The sequence below is a fragment of the Gymnoscopelus braueri genome (genome assembly GCF_963280865.1).
Source record: "Gymnoscopelus braueri genome assembly, chromosome: 17".
NCBI lineage: Eukaryota > Metazoa > Chordata > Actinopteri > Myctophiformes > Myctophidae > Gymnoscopelus > Gymnoscopelus braueri.
Window position 1 is genome coordinate 12,328,674 of NC_137617.1, and position 26,607 is coordinate 12,355,280.

At 38.4% G+C, this 26,607-nt stretch overlaps 3 protein-coding genes across 3 annotated transcripts in view; all 3 read right to left on the bottom strand.

The window, feature by feature from the left end:
- LOC308104118 (Fc receptor-like protein 5) overlaps positions 1 to 26,607 on the bottom strand; it is a 99,687-nt gene that overhangs the window by 16,127 nt on the left and 56,953 nt on the right. The window lies entirely within an intron of this gene.
- Positions 1 to 26,607, bottom strand: part of LOC308104339 (B-cell receptor CD22-like) — a gene marked incomplete at both ends in the record, with an annotated part of 36,054 nt that overhangs the window by 8,090 nt on the left and 1,357 nt on the right. Inside the window, 3 exons of the mRNA XM_080454755.1 lie at positions 22,062 to 22,328; positions 22,529 to 22,795; positions 23,162 to 23,428. Coding sequence (XP_080310881.1) covers positions 22,062 to 22,328; positions 22,529 to 22,795; positions 23,162 to 23,428 — 801 coding nt within the window. The remainder of the gene's footprint in view (positions 1 to 22,061; positions 22,329 to 22,528; positions 22,796 to 23,161; positions 23,429 to 26,607) is intronic.
- LOC308104340 (uncharacterized protein) lies at positions 890 to 23,762 on the bottom strand (the record flags this gene model as incomplete). The annotated part of the gene is made up of 14 exons (XM_080454756.1): positions 23,629 to 23,762; positions 18,711 to 19,013; positions 17,888 to 18,148; positions 17,518 to 17,760; positions 16,761 to 16,892; positions 16,516 to 16,534; positions 13,994 to 14,091; positions 13,774 to 13,821; positions 12,474 to 12,545; positions 12,196 to 12,246; positions 3,295 to 3,330; positions 2,529 to 2,561; positions 1,412 to 1,597; positions 890 to 939 (listed from the first exon to the last, which is right to left on the bottom strand). The coding sequence occupies exons 3-14, from the start codon at positions 17,994 to 17,996 to the stop codon at positions 890 to 892; spliced, it is 1,077 nt and encodes a 358-aa protein (XP_080310882.1). The 5' UTR covers positions 17,997 to 18,148; positions 18,711 to 19,013; positions 23,629 to 23,762.

Below are 26,607 nucleotides of genomic sequence, written 5' to 3' on the forward strand. Positions count from 1 at the left end.
ATGATGAAATATTTAATAGGGCATTAATTTACGAGATAACATGAAAAGGTTGAAATATGGAGATACAAGGATTACACAAAGTGGCTAATCCAATTGTTGCTTATAAATTGCAAATTTCAAATTAAAACAGCCAATATACATCATGTATACATGAACAGTGGCTGAACTCTCTCTGCTTAGTTGGCAAGGTGGCCTTTACAAGCCACCTTGAAATATTTTGGCAAAAAGAGAGTATACCGACTTAACAACTACATGACTGGGCATGATACACTATAGAGTGCGTCTCTCTTAGATGTTGATATCTCATTCAACTGTATGTCTGGAGGCTGAACAACGGATAGAAAAACTGATCACTGATCATGTGTTATGCAATATATGTCCTTCTATCACTATCTCTATCTACTCTTTATCAGTAGGACCTCCAGACTGAAGATGAAAGTCAAGAGTATACTATAGCCTACCTTTAAAAGACACAGTGATGGGATCGCTGGACTTGGAATCTTGTTGGTCATGCTTGCGTTGACCTCTACATTGGTATTCACCACTGGATGTCTGAGAAGGACTTAAACTGTATTCAGGTTCTTTACTGGACATCTGGACATGGTTATTATCCTTCCACCATGTGTAGTTCCAGTCAGAGGCACTTCCTTCCTGTATCGTACACTTCAGAATAACAGTCTCTCCAATGAAAAACTGAGGCCAGTCAGGTTGTCTGCTGAGAAGAGGCACAGGTCCCTCTGTAGAAGTAAGACACATAGTTAAGTAACTTCATTGATCCTTGTGGGGAAATGCATCCTCTGTATTTAACTCATCCTCTTCACTATTAGGATGCTTGATTAATATCTGAGCAGCACATGGGCACCAGCTCCAACTGTAAGGCCACACTTGTTCAAGAGCACTGGTAGGAGTATGTCCCATATTGTGTAGGAGGAAACCCACCTACATGGGTAAAACATGTGAACTCCACTCAGAAAAACTGCAGTCTTGCTATAAGGCAGCAGTGATAACCAATTAGCCACGCACTGTGAGCCACAAAATGGTTAAATTCAGTTAATGACAATAGACCCATGGACGGATTATGGACCAGTTTCTACGGGCCCTTGACTACCAGGCAACGATTTACTTAAATGTAAATAATATAAACATTTATTTACATTAAAATATACAGCGTAAATATAGGTTCACGCTCAAATATGCGTGACACTTAGCCTACATTACAAGTCCCCTCCTATATAGCCATCTGACAAACTAGAGCTGAGAAGTATTTTTACAACCGAAAGCTGAAATTGTACAGTAGGTAAAATACAGACATGAACAAATAACAGGTGTGAATATAGGAAGCTCCTTAAACCTTTTGATTGTTAGTTGTTTCATAAGAATACACATTATAATATAAGTTTGTATAACTCACCAGAGACAGTGATATAAACTGTGTCGCTGTCATATGGGTTGGATTGTTGGTCTCCTCTTATTCCTCGACACCTGTAGCTTCCACTTTCTGAGGGACTGGAGGGAGTGAATGTGTAGGTTGACTTATCTGTCACCTTCACTTCACTGTTGTCTCTGAACCAGTAGAACTTCCATGAAGCTGTACTGTCTTCCACAGTACAGGTGAGGGTCACACTATTAGATGTCAGTACACTTTTTGTGTCTGATTTCAGCGTAGTCGTTGGTTTAGGTGTTATTTATGACAAAGAAATAGAATAGTGAGACCACAAAGTAAGACAGCAAATGGGTGAAGTGTCACAACATTGAATGACAGGTAAGACAATACAAGTCTGTACACATCAAATATGTTTGTATCTTCTTAACATCCCTCTAAAAACAGTTTATTCCACTAACAGCAACAACAGAGCAACCACTTGAGAATAGTTTGCTGGTCTGGTCACAGTGTTATAATTTGCAGGTTTTTCAATGGTGTTAGCCTGCTAAAGATTGCAAGTGCGCTGGTTTTGTTTAACAATAATGAGTTGCCATGCTGGACAAAAGTCAATCCAAATGTGCTTCCTCTTTGATTGATACGACTCAGAACCAAAGGGGACTGGGTGGGCACATGGTGCAGACACATCAATGGCTGGGCCAGTGCCCACCCATGCCCTTATGTTTGAAAACTGTCTTTCTTCTCAGCCATGAAGTGATATAGAACTGTATGACATTATACTTAATAGCTGTGCCTGTTATTATACCATGGCTCTCAACCGATTAGATTATGTCACTTGAGCTAACAATTGGATGAATATTATTAAAGCCAGCATGTTGCAAAACTAAATACTGTTAATTATTTTGATAGATGAATTGTGTGGAATATAGTCATATACTAACCAAATATTCAGTCATATACTAACCAAAAATAAGGGTTTATGGTTTGTTTATGTTATGTTATTGATGAGAGAATGCTATTCTTTAAAACTAGGACTGTTGCTCAAAAACATCCTTTTAAAAGCAATACAAATACATATACATGTGACATGTGTAAATATGATCTTGGCAGAGTGAATACAGAGAATATATAGAAAATCAATCCTCACCTTGATGTCCATTGACGTAGAAGACAGCCTTCCCTGAAAAACATTTAATCAGAGAATATCAAGCTAAGCTTAAAACTAAATCTGCCTTTTAATTATTCCTAATTAACACAACATCAACATAGACAGCAGACTACAGTATATAATAACCTACATTAAACACTGAAGACTAGACTGTATATTAGAGTCCTCGCTGACCACAAAGGAAACAGGCTGTGTGTCAAACCACACTCACATACTGCCTCCATCACAGTGAAGCTTCAGTGGGTGATGTTTCCATCTGATACTATCGTGTGTGTGTGTGTGTGTGTGTGTGTGTGTGTGTGTGTGTGTGTGTGTGTGTGTGTGTGTGTGTGTGTGTGTGTGTGTGTGTGTGTGTGTGTGTGTGTGTGTGTGTGTGTGTGTGTGTGTGTGTATGACAATGCAGTGAGACCAAAAAGTGTCACAACATTGAATGACAGGATGACACACCTCTCTGTAGTCTGTACAACCACAGTACTGTGCATCAAAGACGTTTGTCTTAACAAACGTTATTTCTTCTGTGTTTATGGTTTGTTAATGTTATGTTATTGATGAGGGGATGCTATCTTTTAAAACTAAGTAGTTGTTCATAAAAAATATATAAAAATGGGAATAATATTATGTTTACTTACAACGTGGATTCCTTTTGAAAGTAAGGCTAAACAAATAGACATAGATATGTGACAGGTGGAAATATGACAGTGACTGAGTATAAAGAGAATACAGTTGATAGAAAATCAATCTTCACCTTCACTATGTCCATAGGAGAAGAAGCCACTCAGCACTGAAAAACATATGAGACAATAGCAAGTTAAGCATAAATCTGCATTTTTCCTTGATATTTATTACACGGTATATAGTCTTCAGGCACAATGACGTTTGACCAAAACAGACAGGATTACTGAGCAATATTCAGGTATTGAAAAATGCACATCAACGCCTCTTTCACCTCAGGCAGCAGCTACTACGACCTTTAACCTGACTGATTTACTTTTAGCCCCTATGTCCCCTCTCCCTCAAAAGGCGTTGCCAGGCCACAATTGTAAATACAAATCAGTTCTTAATTGTCTTGACTGGTTAAATAAAGGTATAAGAAATATCCACAGTAGCACCACTGAGAGCATACTGACTGGATACATCACTGCATGGGAACTGCTCTGCCCTCAATTGCAAAGCATCACACAGAGCTGTGTGGACAGACCAGAGCATCAGTGGATATGAGCTTCCCTCCATCCAAGACATATAGTATACATATTGTAGTTGTAGCAGCCCACATGATCCCCCTGCTAAACTATACACCCAGGGTTAAAGTGGGCTAGGATTAAAGTTAAGGATAAGGTTTAGGCTCAGGGTTAGCCTGCTTTATACACCGGATATATTCTGGGCTAGTCCAGTTTACACACTAGGATATAAAGCACTCTAGCCCACTTTAATCCAAGTTTTGTTTGGCAATGGTCAAATCTGTAGCATTCTCCAAAACTGCTATTTCCACAAGGCAACTATAGGTTTATAAACAATAGACACTGAAGGCCAGTTGCCTGTCTGCCTCCCATATACATGCACACGCACACTGTCATGCACACGCATGCAAACGCCCGCAAACGCAAACGCACGCACACACGCACGCACGCACGCACGCACGCACGCACGCACGCACGCACGCACGCACGCACGCACGCACGCACGTACATACCTATTCTAGGCATGACATAATAGGTGAACATTCAGCGAAAATAGCAGATCTACAAGCTCACATTGCGGTGCATACGTGGCACGTTGTGAGCTTGTAGGTATGCTATTTTCATCAAAGAGATTTGGTGTACAGGGAAAAAAGGAGGGGACCAAGCATAGAGCCCTAGGGGACTGCGGTCAACAAAGTATATAGCATGATACTCAAAGTGGGCTCCAGGACACCCAGGGGTCCTTGAGGGGGTTCCAGGTGGTCTCCCAGCAAAATGACAAATAGTTTAAGCACTATTTAATTTATTTATCTGCTACTTTGGATTTTTTTGTGGATTAATGATGTTGTAGAATGTAAATCAATTTGCAATAATATTCTGATAGCCAACAAATGTTTTGCAGCTTGTAGGCAGCTGCGTAAGTGCGTATAATCATCATTTGCTAATGTAAAAAAAAAAGTGGTATAGTAGAAGCAGATACTAGATGGTGTCTCTGTTACATCATCACTGTTGTAATGGTCTGCTATTTTGGTTGTTATTACGATATTGATAAATCTACAGCAAGGCCAAAACATTGGTCAAAATCCTACATAAATAACAACTTGTAAATTGATGCCATTGACATGCTTTTACTGTATTCAAACTCAGCAGCTTAACTTTAACATAATGATAATAATAATGTTGTACAGCCACATATTCCGTTAATATTATGGTGGTTCAAAAACTAGGCCAATAGACCTAATAGTAATAACAGTGATATACTCACAGAGGAGCACATAGAGCAGAGTGGGCCCCATCCTCTGCTGTGATGAACGGCTCTGCTCTACCTCTTCAGAATAACCTTTCTACTACCTATACACAGTGAACTAATAGATACTGCTGTATGAAACAGGGAAATAAAAGAGACAGAGAGAGGAAGTTGTGTGGGGAGTAGAGTTAAAGGGCGTGAGGAAGATGTTACACTTGCATGCCACGTCGTGAGCTCACTCAGTATACATTGTATTTCTTTCTAAATTCTTTATTAAATTCAGTTCTGTTCTTCCTTTTTTTTAAAGAGAGGCTGAGATAAAGATGTGAGCTCATTCTTTGCAGGTCTAAATAGATTTGATCTTATCATGCTTGGTTAAAAAAAAGGAAGAAGAGAAAATCAATGGCGTGATGTTAAAACATCCAAAGTCCCTGGTCACCATGATGGAGAGCAGATTGTGCCACCTGTACCACATTCTTAACCATTCACATCCTATAAATAATAATAATAGTTGCCAGGGTTGTGGCAGCAGCTCAGATCAAGTGTCCTTTGACTCTGCCAGGGTCATCTCTCCAGACTTACTTTACCCTGCAGCCCCCCTTTCTTACATCTGACAAAAGCTGAGACCCCCCACATGTGTGCGTGTGCAGAGTGTACAAATGGAACCAAATGGGCCCTTATATATGGCATTTGTACACTCTCAGAGTAACTAGAGTGGTGATAGACTCATCTTTGTTTAAGGAGCCTTCTTTTGTGGTGCGTGAGTCTTTCACCACTCTAGTTATGGTGAAACACTCTTTCACCGTTTTAGTTATTGAGACTACCACTCCTGCAACCAACCTTAACTAAGGACAAAGAAAGGTGCAACAGTCTACCCTGGTCCCTGGACTTAACTCTCAGAGTTTCATAAACACTGAGGATTTTACAGTGTTGATTGGAGTCCCGGAGATGTAAAAATAAAGTATCAAATAAGGGTCCGTGGCTTAATGCATGTCAAACTGGGGGTCCTTGAAATGAAAATGGTTGAGAAATGAGAATCACTGGATTGTTTGATGATCTCCAGACTTTTAATGGTCAGTTCTTTGCCTAAGCTCATGTGTCTGGTCAGAGACCTTCAGTTTTGACTCATACATCTTCCCATGTAGGATTCACACGCACGCACACGGAGGATGGGTTTGATTTGACTACTGGACAACTCCCTCAAAAAAGGTATTTGGGTGTAGAACTACATTCATGAATATACAGCCTTTGCCATTTACACTACATTACTAGGCCGATGCCCATTGAGAACACATGTCCCTCTGGCATAAACAGAGGTTATGTTTTTTGTCAAAAGCTTAAAGCACTATATTCTGATAGTAATCATTGCTAGAGTGTTTGTTCAGTAACAGGGGTCTCCTGTCTCTCCAGCTCTTTAATAAACAGAAAATACATTTTCAGCTAGGTGAAAAAAATTCAGCCAATCAGGATAAAGTGCCCATTTATCAGCTTCATTTTTAAAGTGTTCCAGTTCCAATTTTGTCAGCTCATTTCTTTGTGTCATCACAGTTTCACTTGTTTATATCCTGACTGAGTTCTCTATCGTGATTGGATAAAATTGGCATCCCAACATGAAAATGCATTTTCTATTTAATAAAGAGCTGGATAGACATGGAGACTCCTGTTACTGAATAAACACCTGATATAAGAATATTTCCCAAGCAAACATTTTTATGGGTCGTGAATAAATATCCCCTTTTTTATTTCCTACATAAAAAAAATCTGTATTTCAAAAGATTTAAACATTCAATTAAAAACTATTCAAACATTACAACAAAAGTATTTGATAAATAAAATAAAAGAAAATCTAATAATTTCCACAAATAAATAAAAACTATGTTCAAGAAGTGAAAATAGCAGATAATAAGCTCTCAACGCGGTGCGAAGCGACGTGTTGTTCAGAGCTTGTTGATCAGAGCTTGTAGATTTTCACTAGTTTGGGTCTAAGGGCAAACGTCTAATTTCTCTTTTGGGTCTTGAGCTAAAACATTTGGTAACCACCGCCCTATTGATTGATTGATTGATTGAATACTTTATTAGACAGAAATGCACACAGTACAGGTACAGTCATACACATGAGCTAAAAGGGATAACCCCAAAAAGGTCCTGTAGGCCTATTTCCATTGAGGTTTTGATTGATTGATTGAATATTTTACTAGGCAAAAATGTAAAACAGCACAGTCACATTTAAAATACTTTGTCTAAAAGGTCTGTTCAAAAAAGTCCTTGCAGTCTTGTTTCCAATGAGGTCCTTGGTATTCAATTTATAGTCATACATGGCACCACAGTTAAAATATCAATACAAAAATGCAGAAAAAGGTAACACTATGTACAAATAAAAAAAGCTGGTCCTATGTATTCAATTCATCAACATAGAAAATAACTTCAAAATACAATATCATCAACAAATATAAAACACTATATATGTACATGAGTAGATAAAGGGGGAGGGGGGGTGAAGGCAGTGAATGCCTTCTCCTTTCTATGGGAAAAGTGAGTATAACCACCGTGTGGTCTCATGGATTTTCAGTCCTGTTTTGAAGGAAGCCAGTGATCCACATTTTTTAAGGAATGGGGTCAGGCATTCCACATTTTGGAGGCAGTGCTGTAGAAAGAGAATTTACCCATGTTTGTTCTATAGGAGGGTGGTTACCAGATTGATGTCGTCGCTCCCTCTAGTATTGGGGCTGTGGGCGTCGTTCACTTTTGTGAGGTATTTAGTCAGATATGAGGGTATTGAGGGCATTGAGGGCATTTTGACCATTTTGAAAGCCAATCCCATTTTTATCCTATAGCAATGAGTACTATGATTCTGTTACTGAACTTTTTGTTACTGTTAAGTAACTTTCTGTTACTGAACTTTTTACTAAGCTCTTGAAGAGCTATTTAACACTTATTTTTACCAAAGAAATCACATACGATACCCTACCTCTAAAGTTCGTGCCAATCAGTCAGAAGTTTCTCAGATAATGCTTGGGGACACCCGGACACGGACAGAAGTACAGACACGCACACAGACTTTACTTTGAAACTAGGATATAAGCTACTACTAAATTGACCAGGAGATGGCAATAACGTGCTAGGACATATAATGCACATTTGCGAAAATGACAGCTTTGCAATCAAGAAGTGATACAAGTGTAGCAGTTGTTGCCATATTTGATTATTCATTATATTATTCTTATTATTTAATTTTTTATGTAATGTACTATGAACAGTATCAAATGAGCCTCTCAAAGGAGTCTTCTCAACAAACATTAAAATAATGGCAAAAATAATGCAGTAAGTCTTTCCCATCATCTGTCACCAGCTGTCAGGTCTGGGATAAGTTGTGTTGCTGAATAATTTGTTGCCAAATTTGAAAACTGCTAAGAAAATGATGTCACAGAGCCACCAGTACATCTGAAAACCTATTCAGAGATCTGGAGATTGTATGTGTTTCTTATTAGGGAAGTACCAAGATAGAAGAAAGAGAAGTGATGTTTCCCCTGACGCATTTTCATGAGAGGGTTTGAACAAGCATTATTGAACTCTAATAAAAGTAATGATGAGACAAGTGAGCTATCGATTAGATGAGATGAACTCTATAGAAGAACTTCACTCCATGCATTTCTGTTTTTTATACTGTTTTTATCTGGTTATGCTTGTTTTTTTGTCACTATTTATTTCTTATTTTAGGAATTGTTGCTGTCTTTTTAGGAGAAACATATAGTCTCTTTTTTTTCTGATGCTGCTTTAAAAAAGAATAAGACAAATAAAGCAATCGTGAATCTTGAGGTTTCTGCCATTGAAAATCTTTACATAAATGCAATGTGGGCGTCAAAACAAACACATTGCGGCCATTATCTGCTATGCTGGTAAGGCCTTAGGCCTAATGTCACTAAATGGCTGTGTACAAAAAGCTGTACAAGTGCTGTTCCAGTACCTATAATATCATATAACTAACTATAACTCTCTTAATTTTATGAAGAATCCATAATAACTTTGTGGACCTGGAATGGCACAGGTGTCAGATGTAAAAAGGATTTTAGGGGAAAAAATACTTTTAAAAGACAAAGGAGTAACTGATTGTATTCAACCTACTTTATGTATATTTATGGGATTTTTTTTACCTGTATTTAATGTGAAAACAGAATTAATCTCATTGACAAAAAAGTGTTCTGGCTTCTCAAAGTTTCTAATCTAACAATTAAATTACGTACTGTAAGTATGTAAGTACATTTTATTTGTAGAGCATCTTTCACAGACATTGACAGTCACAGAGCAGAAGAAAATATCAATAATAAAATCAAAAGACAAAATAAAACAATCACCATAACCAATCAACCAGTATGAGTTAAAGGAAATCACAATACAATACATATCACAGCACAAAGAACTGAAATCACAAAGAGCTATTATAATAGCCTGTTTGAATAGGTGAGTAGTCATTTAAAGATGTCCACAGAGGACACAGATCTATAGATCTAGGGCAGATCATTCCATAACCTAGGGGCGAAACTCACAAAGGCTCGATCACCTGTAGTCTTTAATCTCGTACGAGGGACAACCTGGCAGCAGGCCCTGGGATGAGGATCTCAGAGACCTACTGGCAACATTGGGGTGGAGCAGGTCACATAAATATGCAGGTGCGGTGCCTGACCATGTAGGGCTCTGTATGTGATTACAAGAACCTTGAAATGGATTCTACAATTGACTAGAATACCTGGTCAGTAGCCTGGCAGCAGCATTCTGGACTAGATGTTTTTAGAGAGACAGGTGAAAAGAGAATTACAATAAGCCAGGTGTGATGACACAAATCATTTGTAGCTCTGGGTGTGAAACAACAGATCTTTCAGTTTAGCGATATTTCTAAGGTGATCAAAACAAGCACAGGACACAGAGTTAATGTGCTTATCTAAAAGTATAGCTTGAGCAAATAATGCAAATGTTTCTAAGATTGGAACGCACATTTGGGTTCAGGGACCCAAGACAGTTGGCAACATTTGCAGCAATCTTATCTGGAGCAATATATAGGACTTCAGTTTGTTCTGCATTTAGTTGTAGAAAGTTGCAGCCCATCCAGTTCTTAATAGCGACAAACAATCATGCAGTACATTGATTTCATCCGTCCTAACTGGTTTAAAAGTATTATATATTAGGTCCTAGATCGGACCTAGAACACAACAGAAAGTATGGATCTTGATATGACAACATGAAACTGGTCACATGCCATGAATCAAATCTTTACATCTTTAACCACACTGCAAATAATAATACTAACAAGCAAATCCCTTTGGGGTTTTGTCACACTCATTAAGAAGAAAGAAACAAATATGTTATAATAATATGAAAATAAAAGCAATGATAAGCAAAGATATTTTTTTAGGAATTTCTGATAAATAATTAACAGCAATGGCAGGGGCGTGCTGGGACCAAAATTCAGCTCTGGGATTTTCCGAACCGGCCCACCTTTTTTTTCAACGGGGGGGGGGGGGGGGGGGGGGGCTGATTTGGTTTTTGGGTTTTAACCCAGCAACCCTATGTAAATTTACACCACTGCTGAAAAACGTCCCAGCCCAACAGTAACGTAACTAATAATTGGGCCGCGCGACCCGGAAATTACCGTAATAATCCTAAAACGGGAGCTAAAAAAAGTTAAATAAAAAATAAAAAATAAACTTTTTTTTTTTTTTTTTTTTGGGTGGCCCACCGGCCGTCTGGCGGCCCGTAAATGGCGCGGCCGTTCTGGAATTTTCCCGAATTTCCCAGTGGCCAGCACGTCCCTGAGCAATGGATGTACAGTTAAGCTTGACATGAAACTCAACACGTGACACTTGATGATTAACAGTCAGGTGGAACAAGAGCACTCATGTTGGGATTGACAGAGTTGTACTCTGTCAATCTTAAAGCAGCACTATGTAACTTTTTTATAATGAATCAAATGTAATTTTGTCCAATCTGTATGGTAGAGTATGTTAATACAATATAACTTATATCATTAGGGTGGTTGTTTGTCTCCCTGCTCTTCTATTGATTTAGATTCCGTGACTAGGGGAGACATGACCTTTGACACAATCCTGTTTACACAAATTTTGACCTGAAGATCAAGGTTCAATTTATCCCTGAGCTCAATGGTAAAAATCCAGCACTTGTGCTGGAGAGACGGGTTCAAATCCGGGGTAAAAGAGGAAAGTTACATAGTGCAGCTTTAAATTATCAACATAAAAAAAAATGTGGATTTAAGAACATACATATAATTAATGCATTTTTTTTTCTTTATGGTAAAACACATTATCCTGGAGCTTTATATTACAGTGCACTTAGACAGTATATATTAGTCACATTTGACTTTATCCAGGTGTGTGGCGTTGGGTTGTCCTATGTCCTAAGGAGCTGAAACAAAGTGTAGTGACAGCATAATTTAAAACAGGATAATCTGTCATTGAACATGCAGTATAATACATAGTCATTTTATCTACACTGCTTTTCCTTAACTGTGGAATATGAATTATACAAATTATCCTCCTAGTTTTAAACACAATTAAACTGTTTCACTTTCTTTTTTTTCTTTTTTTTCACTTAAATTTTTATCCCACGATTTTGTAACCCTATTTTTTACACCCAGTGCCAATTGTCTATGTAATCCTGGGCACTACCTTCCCTCTTCCAACCTAGGGAGGCCAGGGCCGAGCTCATGCCTCCTTCAATGCATGAGAGCCGACTGACCTTCTTGTCACCTGACAGGGGAGAGTTTCCCTGGTTGGACGTAGCGCGTGGAAGGAACACGTTATTCCAACCAGTTCCTTTCCCCTCCATCAGGCGCCCCGGCTGACCAGGGGGAGGCAGTATAGTGACCTTTTTTCACTTTTTTTAAAAAATATAATGAATAGCCAATTTGATTGAATTAATGAATTCTCATTATGAAAGTTGTTCTGTTGATTTACATTTTCAGTGAAAAAATATCTGTTACTAAATAAGTAATTACTAAGAAGTGGGTGACCCAATTAGAGGGAAGAGAAGGATTTAGATTCCAGACCCGTAGGAAGCGATCAAAAACGTATCATGTTGGTGAAAATGATCCTCTCTGTTTTTAACAACATGGCAAATCTATGGATCAAACTAAAAACATACAGTAGCAGGCCCCCCCCCCCCAATTTTTTTTAAAAATAATTGTATTTGATCTTTAAAAGGTATACTGTACCATTGTCATAGTCAGCAGAGTGGCTGATTACGCCATAGTCACTTGTGTCACCTAAAGGTAAACAAATAAGCATTTATTTTTTAATTATAACAGGGTTTCAATTTGGTTAATTATTAAGTTATTTAGGCAAAACAAACACAAAATGAACTGAGACTTTAATGTATTTCCAAAAAGGACATTCATTGTTTAAGGAACTATACATGAATTTGGAATCAAATTAGAGCCAGTTGTCATCATCAGAAGAACTTTTTAGAACATGACATTGTTCAAAGACTGACCGTATTGCAGTGGGCAGTACACATCATCAGTTGCCATCTGGTCTGTAGCTGAGGCCTGATTGGTTCCCTGGTCTGAGAGAGAGAGAGAGAGAGAGAGACAGAGAGAGAGAGAGAGAGAGAGAGAGAGAGAGAGAGAGAGAGAGAGAGAGAGAGAGAGAGAGAGAGAGAGAGAGCGAGCGTTACATCAATTACACCTACAGTATCATAGTGTCTCTTCCCGTTCACTTTAAGAGAAAGCTCATTGTTATTTAGATGACGCATTGGAGGAGACCAAACCAATCAATTGTGGGACCATCTAGCAGTAGCTGTTTAGTAATGTGAGACACATTACTGTGAGACGATGCAGTTTCTGCCTGGGTATTGACGACTGTTAACCCAACTGCTGCCAACTGAGACAGATAAAGAAAGCCAGGATGAAATGGGTTCATGGCATTCTGATTGCGCTACAGTCAGACCACAGCCCAGCCCCATTTTAAGACCAACGTGCTTATTGGTGCTAAATAGTCGCAACATCATTTGTTATCTAAACAACATGGGTGCCAGGCAATAAAATAACAACTGTGTCAGTCAGAAGATAGCAATGATAATAGAGTACTGAAGTCACTCCCACTAACCCTGGGTCTTAGGATTTTTTCTATTGAAAATCCCCAGAGAAATCTTAGATTGTGTCATTTAAGAACTGTGTTCCAAAAATAAACAAATCAGCTGGATGATTCTGTCAGGTATGTGGCTCTGTGTTGTTTATATTGAGTTACATTTGATAACGTCTGTGTTTGGATAAAGAAAAAAAAAAATTCTCACTCTTTGGATACATTTTGGAACACAGTTCTTATCTAGATCTAAGATTTCTCTATAGGGATTTTTAATAGAATAAATACTCTGTGACCCAGGGGGAATGCGGCCTCTAGCGGCAGTGATGTCAGACTTCAGTGTTCTATTTTGCTACTCGTTTGCGCCGTCTTGTGCCAGCTGGAAGATTAACCCCTTTTGGGACCGCAGTTTATCTTTTGGTATTTGGTACCATTTTGGTAAGTCGTCCCAAATAAAAAAAGGTCAACTGTGATCCTTAAAGGGTCTAGCAGAAGATAGGACCAAGAGAGAGAGAAACCATTCGGCTACTACTAGAACCGTCTTGTACGGAACAATTTGTTATTTTAAAAACAAACAAACAAAACAAGGAAATATAATTCAAATTGGACAAATGTTTTGATTGATTATTCACTGAACATTATTGAACTCTCATTTAAATTAAATGAGATTAAGACTATTTAATTGGATATTTAAAAAGTATATACAGTACCATTTTCGTAGTCAGAGAGGTTGATTACTCCATAAACGTTTGTGTCGCCTAAATAAGCAAACAAATAAGCATTAATGTGGTTCTTAATTTATTTTTCATTTCAAACATGGTTTCAATTCTCAAACTCAAAACAGACTTTAATCTTTAAACTTCTACATTATAAATGGGAACCAAATATCCTTGTCATATTGGTGACATCACGATTGGTTCAAAGACTGACCGTGTTGCAGTGGGCAGTACACGTCATCAGGAGTACCACTCTGATTGGTCCTCTGGTCTGCAGCTGAGACCTGATTGGTTCCCTGAGACTGAACGGATCTATAATTAAAAGATAAATATTTATCAGAAATTAAGCATTAAAATATATGGATTTGTTGGTCTTCCTGCCATGGCCATTTGGCCATTTTCAAAAAAGATCAGTGGTGGACAGTAACGTAGTAAATGTACTTGAGTACTGTACTTGAGTACAGATTCTGAGGATCTGTACTTTACTTGAGACATTAGATTTATTTTATACTTATTACTCTTACTTGAGTACATTTCCAAGACAAATAATTTACTTTTACTCGTACATTTCTAGGAAGGCTGTAAAGTACTGAGTACTTTTAAGCCCACTCCACATCCACACCAATGATTCGCCATGCAACTCCTTGCAACATGGAACTACTTGCAACTGCTTGCAACCAGTCCATTACCCCCAATGGCAGTTGCAAGGAGTTGCAATTGGTGTGGTTGACCTTAAAATGGTTTTGTTGCAAGGAGTTGCGACTAGTTGCATTGCTACGGTTTGGCCTTTAGGTTGGCTGTTTTTTTTTTCTTCCCTTAAATGCAATTGGCCTAACTTCTGCTCTCACAGTGGCCACGTTTCTGGCTTCCCCCTCCGCTCGCCTCTTAGTTACATCTTGTATGGGTGTATAGGAGTAAAAGTATTTAGTTCCTCAGTTATTTCTATGTTTTTATAAGTGTTTCTGCAGGCTTTGTATAACGTAGTGGTTCTACAAGTAAGCACATCAGTGCATGCAGTGCAGGTGGTTTCAGAGAGTTAGGGCGGCTTCACACTGGGTCCGTTTGCATTTGAATCGTTCCTGAGAACGAATGCTGGCCTGCATTCACATTGGCCAAGATCCTAGCGCACCAGAGAACACTTGCATATATACCCCCGATCCTACAGGTGGCGGCATGCACATAGTGTTTCCCCTGTGGACACAGACGTCATCAACTATGCGACAATGTTTGTGCTGGTCGCGCATAAATATAGGGTTGCGGCTGGAGAGCTATGAGCGCTCAACGCAGTGAGCGCACAGAAGTCAAGACACAGACTTCTGTGATGTTGACGGACAACGGATGTACGCTTATGAGAAACAACACAAATAAAACCTGGTGAAACACTTGTGTGCATTAGCGCAAGATGAGGATACAGGAAACATTCAGTCTAAATGTCCAGTTTGCTAACCTTCACAACTACTTTTGTATTTGAAACTTTAAATTTCTCTAAATATTATAAACTTTCACGACAGCTTAAGTACAAAAATATATCATTTATGAAAAGGCAACTATAGTAGCAGTAGCAGTGAAGTCGGACTGAATGACTGAAACCTTGTATTGTGAATTGTACTTCCATGTACTGTTTCTCATGTCTCATGTCTAAATAAAGTACATCAATCCAACGTCTTTTCTTTTTTTACTCTCTTGGTGTGGGGATTATCTGGCACATGTATGTATCTGTTATGAAAGAGAAATTGCATCATGAGTGAAACGGCTATAGTCCTTGGGAAACCATAAACCTACGTAGGCCTACATCTAAATGAGTTACCACATTTACTTACAAATTTCAAATTACAAAGCCTTATAAGCTATATATATTTCTGGGATGCATAGTAGCTGAAACTCCACAAGATATCCACAAGATATATATATTGTTGCTGTCCTTATATGGCCGTGACACGGCCTCTCTTTCTATCTCTCGCGCTCTCATTCTTTTTCTGTATGTAATGTTTTATATAATAATAAAAAAAAATTATATATAAATATTGCGGGTTTTAGCGCATCATCCCGCGGGTTCATTTGGTCATTTAATAACTGTGGGATCCGGCCATGGTTGAACCCCTGTGGATTGATCTGCGACGTGTTTTTGTTGACTGTTTTTGTCGAGTTTATATACCGTCATCTATTACAAATAGCGGGCCACTTCCGTCTAACGGTACGCTTGCTTTCACATTGCAGCGTACCGTACCCAAATACGCATGATCCGGATCCGAGACTGCCTCCCGAGGTGGTTTCGGGTACGATACGGTTATCCGTTTCGGGGGACGATACGCAACATTCACACTAGCGCGACACCTGCCAAGCGGTCTGGAGTGCGCACCCGGGACCATAGTGTGAAAGCGCCCTTAGTACATCTCTGAAACAAGAGCTGCAAGGTCCTATAAATTCATTGTGAAAACAATTCATTGATATAAAATTAAGAAATGTACTTCTACTTTTACTTGTACTTTAAATATTTTTCAAAGCATGTACTTTGGAATACTTAAGTATATTTAAAAGCAATGACTTTTTTTACTCTTACTTGAGTAACATTTTGACTGAGCTACTTTTACTTATAGTGGAGCACATTTGACCAAGGAGTATCTATACTCAAGTACTGGGGTCGAGTACTTCGTCCGCCTTTGAAAAAGATCAAGTGGCTTTGCCCCTAAAAAATATGAAATTCCAGGCCTGCCTAGAACAAAGAGCTCTACCTACCGGCTGGCACAACATGGATCTGTAAAAAAAATGAAAAATAGTCAAAATATGTTAAAATAGTATTTTACACTTACAAAGCAGTCCTCTGCTGTTCAGTGTCACAACATACTGTATGAGTTTCATAATGTACACACACACACACACACACACACACACACACACACACACACACACACACACACACACACACACACACACACACACACACACACACACTGTAAAATCCCTATTTGAGTAGTTCTGACCTTTGGATGTTCTGTATCGACACAGCAGGAGCAGAAAGATGGTCAGTAGAATCACAACAAGAAGGCCAACAATCAGTCCCACTACATGTAGAGAACTCTGTTCCACAGATCCAGGCACTGAATGCTGAGACACTATGATGACAATGGAAATGGCATTTGAAATAGATAGATTAGTATAATTAACAGCTTATTGTGTATGTACAGTAGGCCTAAATCAACTGCTTCATGAAATTCTGATTCATCGACTGTTATAAGCCTGGGAGACCAAGTCTTTTATTGTGTCAAAGTTTACAAATACATCGTTTACCATTTTAGTTATGAAGACATTATTACTAAGGGTAATTTTCCCCCAGTAATAAAATGTTTTTCTCCACATTCCTATACTGTATTTATCCAGTGGTGGACAACGCATATTGTAAGTACAAGTTACGAAGTACGTTTTCTTTTTAAAGGACGGCTTCGCCACTTTTTCACACATTCTTTTTTTATTTACGGATATCATACTAAAGGATGACAACAGCCTTCAAATAGTGGCGAAGCTGTCCTTTAATATCAATGAATTGATTTTTTAATATTCTCTTTTGTCAGAAATGAAAAACAATTGTGAAAATAGCAGATCTACAAGCTCATAACGCGTCGTGGTGCAACGTGTTGCGGGCTTGTAAAAGGTATATGTAATAAGTAAATGTGTTAAGTGTATAATTTGCATATTGTTTAAATAAATGACAAAAAATGCAATTGTTGGCAGTAAACTCACATCTCACTGCCATCCAGCTCTGTGGTGATTCTCCTCCAGAATATTTACACTTGTAGAAGCCCTCATCAGACTTAGAGACAGCAGGTAGGATCATCTCTCCATTGGTTTTACTTTGGACCAGTTCTTCATTTCTATAGAAGTCCACGTTGGAGAGTGACATGTATGTTCTTTGTTTGCAGTGAAGAGTCACAGAATGTCCCTCAGTCACAGGGTAAACAGGGCTCACCAGGATGACAGACCCAACTGTAAAACAGTTAAGAAGATAAAAACTGTCTACAAACATGACACTGAGCAAATACAAAATTGTGCTTTTAATCAGTTGATGGAATGGAAATACTGCAGTATTTCTATATAAAGTAACTGGACTCACTATATACTGTGATGTTGACAGCATTGCTGCACTCTCCCAGTCCAGACTCACACCAGTACACTCCACTGTCTCTTGAATTTAAGGTTTTGGTCCATGTAGATCCAGTCATGTATCGTCCAGATGAAAACTCATTCAGTTGGTCAGTGTAACTCTTCACTTTCCATTCAGTAGAGTTTCCCTCACAGCTCAGTGAGACAGACTCAGAGTTGAAGTGCTGAGTTCTGATAGAACTCACTGTTAGAGAAGCTGAAGAATTAACATCTAAAACAAAACAAAGGATCAGAGGTCAAACAAAGAGCAGTCTTTTACAACTAAACAAGATCAGAGAACAGTGGTGGACAAAGTAATAAAGTAAAGTAAAGATAAAGTACATTTTCAAAAATACCTAAAATAGCAGATCTACAAGGTCACAGCGTTAAGAGCTTGCAGATCAGTTATTTTCATTATATTTGGAATAGGGCTTAAGTGGTTAATTGATAATGTATTTTTGTAAGTTTGGGTCCCAAGAGTCCTTTGAAATCTAGTATAAAGTACAATATTTCAATTTTAAATGTAGCGGAGTGAAAGTCATGTGTTTGCAAATAAAGAAAAAGAAAGAAAGAAATATGTAATACAAAAAACAGAGGAAGTGAGGAAGAGAGTGAGAGTGAACGAGTGAGCGAGCGAGTGAGCGAGCGAGTGAGCAAGCGAGCGAGGGTGCGTGCGTATGTGTCAGTCAGTCAGTCAGTCAGTCAGTCAGTCAGTCACTGCATGGTCTGTCCTGTAGGTTGTCAAGAAAACAACCTTTTAGAATAAAGAATGATGAATTATGAGTCACACTCACCACCAGACCACACAAACTGAGGTTCACTGTTCCTAGTGTAATAAACTGGGTCTCCTCTCCCAGCTTTACACACATATCCTCCTGTGCCTGTAGGATCATGAATGATGTAGGAAGCCTCTACAGTCCCATTGAGGCTACCAGGTAAGAGCTCATAAGTGTAAGAGTTGTCTGATGGTTGAGGAACAGCTCTGTACCAGTAGAACCTCCAGTCTGCAGATGATTCTTTAACTTCACAGCTCAGAATCACTGCGGCTCCAGGACTCAACCATGGAGGAGACAAACTCAGAACAGACTTGGGTTGGTCTGTTGGAAAGAATATTTCTCTGGATTAAAAACTGTTTGCTGTTTGACATGACATTATGTCTAATGTTCCATGCAATGCCTGGAGGCTGCACAAAAGACATGTAACGTAAATAAAATTTTCACGTCTACATGTTTTCCTATGACTGTTCTCGTCTCTGCAATAGTGCAAAACACACAGGCTACACAAGCGCATGTGCACGCACGCACACACACATGCACACACTCGCACACACCCTACACCACACACACACACACACACACACACACACACACACACACACACACACACACACACACACACACACACACACACACACACACAGAGTACATTTCCATTTACAGTGATCTGATATACTAGGCTTACATCAGGCATACCACCTATGTTTGTCTTGTATGTTTTTGGCAGATAACACAAAGCAGCTAATCCAATCGTGTCTAATACATCGCATGTGAATAGAAATGTTCCATTAAAACAGCCGATAAGATAATGATGTTTACATGAACAGTGGCTGAATTCTCTCCGCTTAGATGGTCATTCAGAAGAACAATACATTCCTAAAGTAAAAGTAAAAAAATATCACTATCACTGTCCCAACTATCCGTATTGTCGCAGAAAATAGCAGATCGACAAGCTCACAACACGTCACATCGCGCTGCGACGTGTTGTGAGCTTGTTGATCACTAGTATAGAGCCCTGAGGGACTCCGGTCAACCATATATATATTGTACTGTATGTTGGTCAACATGTTTCATGAGAATCAAGCAAATTATAGTATATAGTTTGTTTATAACTCACCACCAGAGACAGAGATAGACACTGAGTTGCTGGCATGTGTGAAGTATGGTGGGTTTCCTCTCCCTCCTCGACATATGTATCTTCCACTCTCTGAGACACTGGAGGGACTGAATGTGTAGGTTGACTGATCTGTCACAGCCAGTGGTTCAGACTGTAGGTTTTCTCTGTACCAGTAGATCTGCCATGAAGCTGTACTGTCTTCCACAGTACAGGTGAGGGTCACACTTTTTGTGTCTGATATCAGCGTAGTCCTTGGTTTAGCTGTAATTTATCACAGAGAAATAGAATAACACTGTGTCACTATTGGACCTCAGTATAAATTATCTCAGAAAAAAAGGAAATAAATGAAAATGTAGGAAAAACTAACAGAAAACTAAATACCCCTCTGACCTTGTATTATGTATGACTAATAAAGCTGAATCTAAACCTAATGATGATGATGTCATTACAGTAATTAAGTGTAGTGTAATAAATGTCTTTCTATCACTAACAGAACTGACAAGCACTTTTACAATTTAAAGCTGAAATTGTACAATAGGTAAAATACAATAAAATAAATATTGTCTCTGAGCAAATAACAGGTGTGAATATAGGAAGCTGCTTAAACCTTTTGGTTGTTAATTGTTTCATAAGAATGAAACAAATTATAGTAAATCTTTGCTGTTGAGTGGAAACCTTGTATGTCCAACACTGTTAGTTTTTTATTATTTTAAAATAGTGAAAACAGACGATCTACAAGCTCACATCAGGCATACACCTATGTTTGTCTTTTTTTGGGGCATTTTTTCAAAGCAGCTAATCCAATTGTGTCTAATACATCACATGTGAATAAAAAGGTTACATTAAAACAGCCGATAAGATAATGATGTTTACATGAACAGTGGCTGAACTCTCTCTGCTGAGATGGTCATTCAGAACAATACATTCCTGTATCACTATCACTGTCCCCACTATGCGTATTGTCGCAGAAAATAGCAGATCGACAAGCTCACAACAATTAAATACCTAGGACCCCAAACGAAACAAGACCGCAAGAACCTTTTTGGTTCTATCATTTTAAACAAAGTGTTGACTGTACTCGTGCTGTTTTTACATTTTTGTCTAATAGAATATTCATTCAATCAATCAATCAACAGTGTTGTGAGCTTGTCGATCACTAAATGCCCTGAGGGACTCCGGGCAACCATATACATAATATTCTACTGTATGTCTGGAGGCTGAACAGGGGATACTGGTCATGTGTTATGTAATAAATGTTTTTCTATCACTATCTCTATCTACTCTTTAACAATAGGAACTAACTCCAGACTGAAGATGAAAGCCAATATAGCCTACCTTTAAAGGACACAGTGATGGGATTGCTCCACTTGGAATATTGGTTGTCATGTTGGCGTTGACCTTTACACTGGTATTCACCACTGGATGTCTGAGAAGGACTTAAACTGTATTCAGGTTCCTCACTAGGCATATTGACAGGGTTATTATCCTTCCTCCATGTGTACTTCCAGTCAGAGGCACTTCCTTCCTGCATCGCACACTTCAGAATAACAGTCTCTCCAATGAAAAACTGAGGCCAGTCAGGTTGTCTGCTGAGAACAGGCACAGCCTCTGTGTGAAGTAACACACATAGTTAAGTTTAGTAATACTTTATTGATCCTTGTAACGATATGCATCCTCTCTATTTAACCCATCCTTCTAACTATTAGGATGGTTAATGGTTAATAGCAGCAACTAGCATCTAGACACCAGCTCCAACTCTAAGTTCACCCTTGGTCAAGAGCAGCTGGCAGAATGTATGTCCCTAACATGTAGTAGCCTAGATCTTTTTTGTAGGAAGAAACCTGACATGTGGAGAACATGTAAACTCCACACTGTTCCTTGCTAGTGATTACCAATTAGCCACTGTGCCACAAACAGAAGAACAATGTTTAAATTCAGTTCATGACAGCAGACCCATGGTCATCACTTAATATAGAGTCTAATAAATTAAGTATTATTATACTTAATTGATACCACAAAATATACTATGTTTTACGTTAAAACTAAATGCACATTGTAATTATCCTACATCTGAAAGCTGAAATCTTACAATAGGTAAAATATTTTCTCTGTACAAATAATAGGTGTATGCAGGAAACTACTTAAACCTTTTAATTCTTAGTTGTTTGGAATAAAGTTTGAATTGAATTAAATTGAATTGTTTCATGAGAATCAAACAAATTATAGTGTATAGTTTGTATATAACTCACCACCAGAGACAGAGATAGAAACTGAGTTGCTGTCATGTGTGTAGTATGGTGGGTTTCCTCTACCTCCTCGACACATGTATCTTCCACTCTCTGAGACACTGGAGGGACTGAATGTGTAGGTTGACTGATCTGTCACCGTCACTTGTCTGTTGTCTCTGTACCAGTAGATCTTCCATGAAGCTGTACTGTCTCCCACAGTGCAGGTGAGTGTCACTCTATTAGATGTCAGAACACTTGTTGTGTCTGATTTCAGCGTAGTCTTTGGTTTAACTGTTATTAATGAGAAAAAAAGTTATTTTTAAAATATGAAAAAAATTAGGCTGAACAACGGATAGAAAAACAGTTATTGATGATGATGATGATCACTGATCATGTGTTATGAAATAAATGTCTTTATATCAATATTTCTATCTACTCTTTAGCAGTAGGACCTCCAGACTGCAGAAAGTCAAGAGTATATCATAGCCTACCTTTAAAAGACACAGTGATGGTATTGCTGAGCTTGGAATATTGTTGGTCATCCTTGCGTTGACCATTACACTGGTATTCACCACTGGATGTCTGAGAAGGACTTAAACTGTATGCAGGTTCTTCACTGGGAATGTTGTTATTATCCTTCCACCACGTGTACTTCCAGTCAGAGGCACTTCCTTCCTGTATCGTACACTTCAGAATAACAGTCTCTCCAATGAAATATGCAGGCCAGTAAGGTTGTCTGCTGAGAACAGGCACAGCGTCTGTAGAAGTAACGCACATAGTTAAGTTACTTCATTGATCCTTGTGGGGAAATGCATCCTCTGTATTTAACCCATCCTTCTAACTATTAGGATGGTTAATGGTTAATAGCAGCAACTAAGCAGCATATGGACACCAGGAGTATGCTACTGTAACAGGTAGGAGGAAACTCACACTCTTTCTACTAGGCGGCACTGCTAAGCTAACACATTATTCAGTTGTGTAATTATTTTGATTATACTGTACAACTGAATTGTGTAAATATATAAATAACAGGTGTGAATGTAGGAAGCTGCATAAACCTTTTGATTGTTAGTTGTTTCATAAGAATCAAACATATTATAGTGTATAGTTTGTATATAACTCACCAGAGACAGAGATATGAACTGAGTTGCTGTCATATGTGTAGTATAGTGGGTTTCCTCTCCCTCCTCGACACATGTAGCTTCCACTCTCTGAGAGACTGGAGGGCCAGAATGTGTAGGTTGACTGATCTCTCACCTTCAATGGTGTGTTGTCTCTGAACCAGTAAATATTCCATGAAGTGATAGTGTCTTCCACAGTACAGGTGAGGGTCACACTATCTGATGTCAGTACACTTGTTGTGTCTGATATCAGCGTAGTCGTTGGTTTAACTGTTATTAATGAGAAAAAAAGTTATTTTTAAAATATGAAAAAATTGAGGCTGAACAACGGATAGAAAAACTGTTATTGATGATGATGATGATCACTGATCATGTGTTATGAAATAAATGTCTTTATATCAATATTTCTATCTACTCTTTAGCAGTAGGACCTCCAGACTGTAGAAAGTCAAGAGTAGACCATAGCCTACCTTTAAAAGACACAGTGATGGTATTGCTGAACTTGGAATTTTGTTGGTCATGCTTGCGTTGACCATTACACTTGTATTCACCACTGGATGTCTGAGAAGGACTTAAACTGTATGCAGGTTCTTCACTGGACACCATGACAGGGTTATTATCCTTCCACCATGTGTACTTCCAGTCAGAGGCCTTTCCTTCCTGTATCGTACACTTCAGAATAACAGTCTCTCCAATGAAATATGCAGGCCAGTCAGGTTGTCTGCTGAGAACAGGCACAGGTGCCTCTGTAGAAGTAACACACATAGTTAAGTGACTTCATTGATCATTGTGGGGAAATACATCCTCTGTATTTAACCCATCCTTCTAACTATTAGCACAGTTAATGGTTAATAGCAGCAACTAAGCAGTATATGGACACCAGGAGTATGCTACTGTAACATGTAGGAGGAAACTCACACTCTTTCTACTAGGCGGCAGTGCTAAAGTAACACATTATTCAGTTGTGTAATTATTTTAATTATACAACTGAATTGTGTCTCATATAAATAACAGGTGTGAATTTTAAAAATAATTAAAAAAATAGTGAAAATAAACGATCTACAAGCTCACAACGCGTCACATCGCTACGCATTGTGAACTTGGTAGAATATTTTCACTGCTTTTGTGTGACATCAGTTTACGAGAAAACATGAAAAAGTTGAAATATGGAGATACAAGGATTACACAAAGCGACTAATCCAATTGTTGCTTATAAATTGCAAATTTCATATTAAAACAGCCAATATACATCATGAACAGTGGCTGAACTCTCTCTGCTTAGTTGGTCATTCAGAACAATACATTTCTAAAGTAAAAAACAAACAAAACATAAAACACTGTTTGTGAGACTTTTAACACAGAGTGCTGTTCCTTTAAAGGCCACCTTGAAATATTTTGGCAAAATTAGTGTATACCAACTTAACAACTACATTACTGGGCATGATATACACTATACAATATGTCTCTCGTAGAAGTTGATATTTTTTTCATTCTACTGTCTGTCTGGAGGCTGAACAACGGATAGAAAAACTGTTATTGATGATGATGATTATGATGATGATCACTGATCATGTGTTATGCAATACATTTATATCTACTCATTAGCAGTAGGACCTCCAGACTGAAGATGAAAGTCAAGAGTACACTATAGCCTACCTTTAAAAGACACAGTGATGGTATTGCTGAACTTGGAATCTTGTTGGTCAAGCTTGCGTTGACCTCTACACTTGTATTCACCACTGGATGTCTGAGAAGGACTTAAACTGTATTCAGGTTCTTTACTGGACATCTGGACATGGTTATTATCCTTCCACCATGTGTAGTTCCAGTCAGAGGCACTTCGCATCGTACACTTCAGAATAACAGTTTCTCCAATGAAAAACTGAGGCCAGTCAGGTTGTCTGCTGAGAACAGGCACAGGTTGTTCTGTAGAAGTAACACACATAGTTAAGTTACTTCATTGATCCTTGTGGGGAAATGCATCCTGTATTTAACCCATCCTTCTAACTATTAGGATGGTTAATGGTTAATAGCAGCAACTAAGCAGCATATGGACACCAGGAGTATGCTACTGTAACATGTAGGAGGAAACTCACACTCTTGCTATGAGGCAGCAGTGCTAAGGTAACATATGTTTCAGTTGTGTAATTATTTTAATTATACAACTGAATAGTGTCTCATATAAATAACAGTTGTGAATGTAGGAAGCTGCATAAACCTTTTCATTGTTAGTTGTTTCATAAGAATCAAAGATGTTATAGTGTATAGTTTGTATATAACTCACCAGAGACAGAGATATGAACATCGTCGCTGTAAGATGTGTAGTAATGTGGGTTTCCTCTCCTTCCTAGACACCTGTAGTCTCCACTCTCTGAGACACTCGAGGGACTGAATGTGTAGGTTGACTGACCTGTCTCAGCCACTATTTTATAGTCTCTGGACCAGAGGAACTTCCATGAAGCTGTACTGTCTTCCACAGTACAGGTGAGGGACACTCTATTTGATGTCAGTACACTTGTTCTGTCTGATATCAGCTTTGGTTCACCTGTTATTTATGAGAAATAAAATAAAACTGTGTCATTACTGAGCCTCAGTATTTCTCCAATTTCTACAAACAGCTAGTATTGAAACACATCTAAATTGATATTGCACAAATAAATGAAAACGTAGCAAGAAGCCTTCTAGTGAAAAATGACAGACAAAATACCTCTCTGACCTTTAGTTAACCTGAACATGATGATGATGATGAGGACATTATGTATACTGGGGGAGCGCATATATATAACGCCTATTCCCCATTACACTAAATCTCTTCACCAAAAATAGCCGATCTACAAGCTCACAACGTGTCACAGCACCTGTGCATTGTGAGCTTGTAAATCTGCTATTTTTGGCTAATCTCCCCCCAGAATATGGATACTGGGGTTCAAGTGGTTAATCAACTGACCACTGCAAAATGTATGGCTCTTACATCATAATTCACAAGAAATCCCAAGAGGATCATTGGATCAACTAACATTCTAGAGAGAAGAGGTGAAGGTTTACAAAATACTGTACATGCACAGCCTGTTGATGTGTCATGGCTCATATGTAGACGTGCATGCTGCTGAAAGTAGCTGCCAATGACCTCATAGTTGATAAATGTTAGGTCTATTGTTTCATAAGTGTAATTAATATCTTGTCACCCAGCAAACCCATTCAAACAGGTAACCTTACATTCACAAGCCCTGTCACATATTCAGTATCAGTGTGACAAATACTAGGAGATTATATTCCAGTCTTTAGACTTGGCAGTGAGATTCATATACTGTATATTATAATTACAAAACAGCTGTGTTCACAATAGAGAGAGAATTAATCTGTTGACTCATTCTATAATGTTTAAGTTGTTAAAACAGATTATATAATAACCTACACTAAACACTGAAGACTAGGCTGGTATTAGAGTC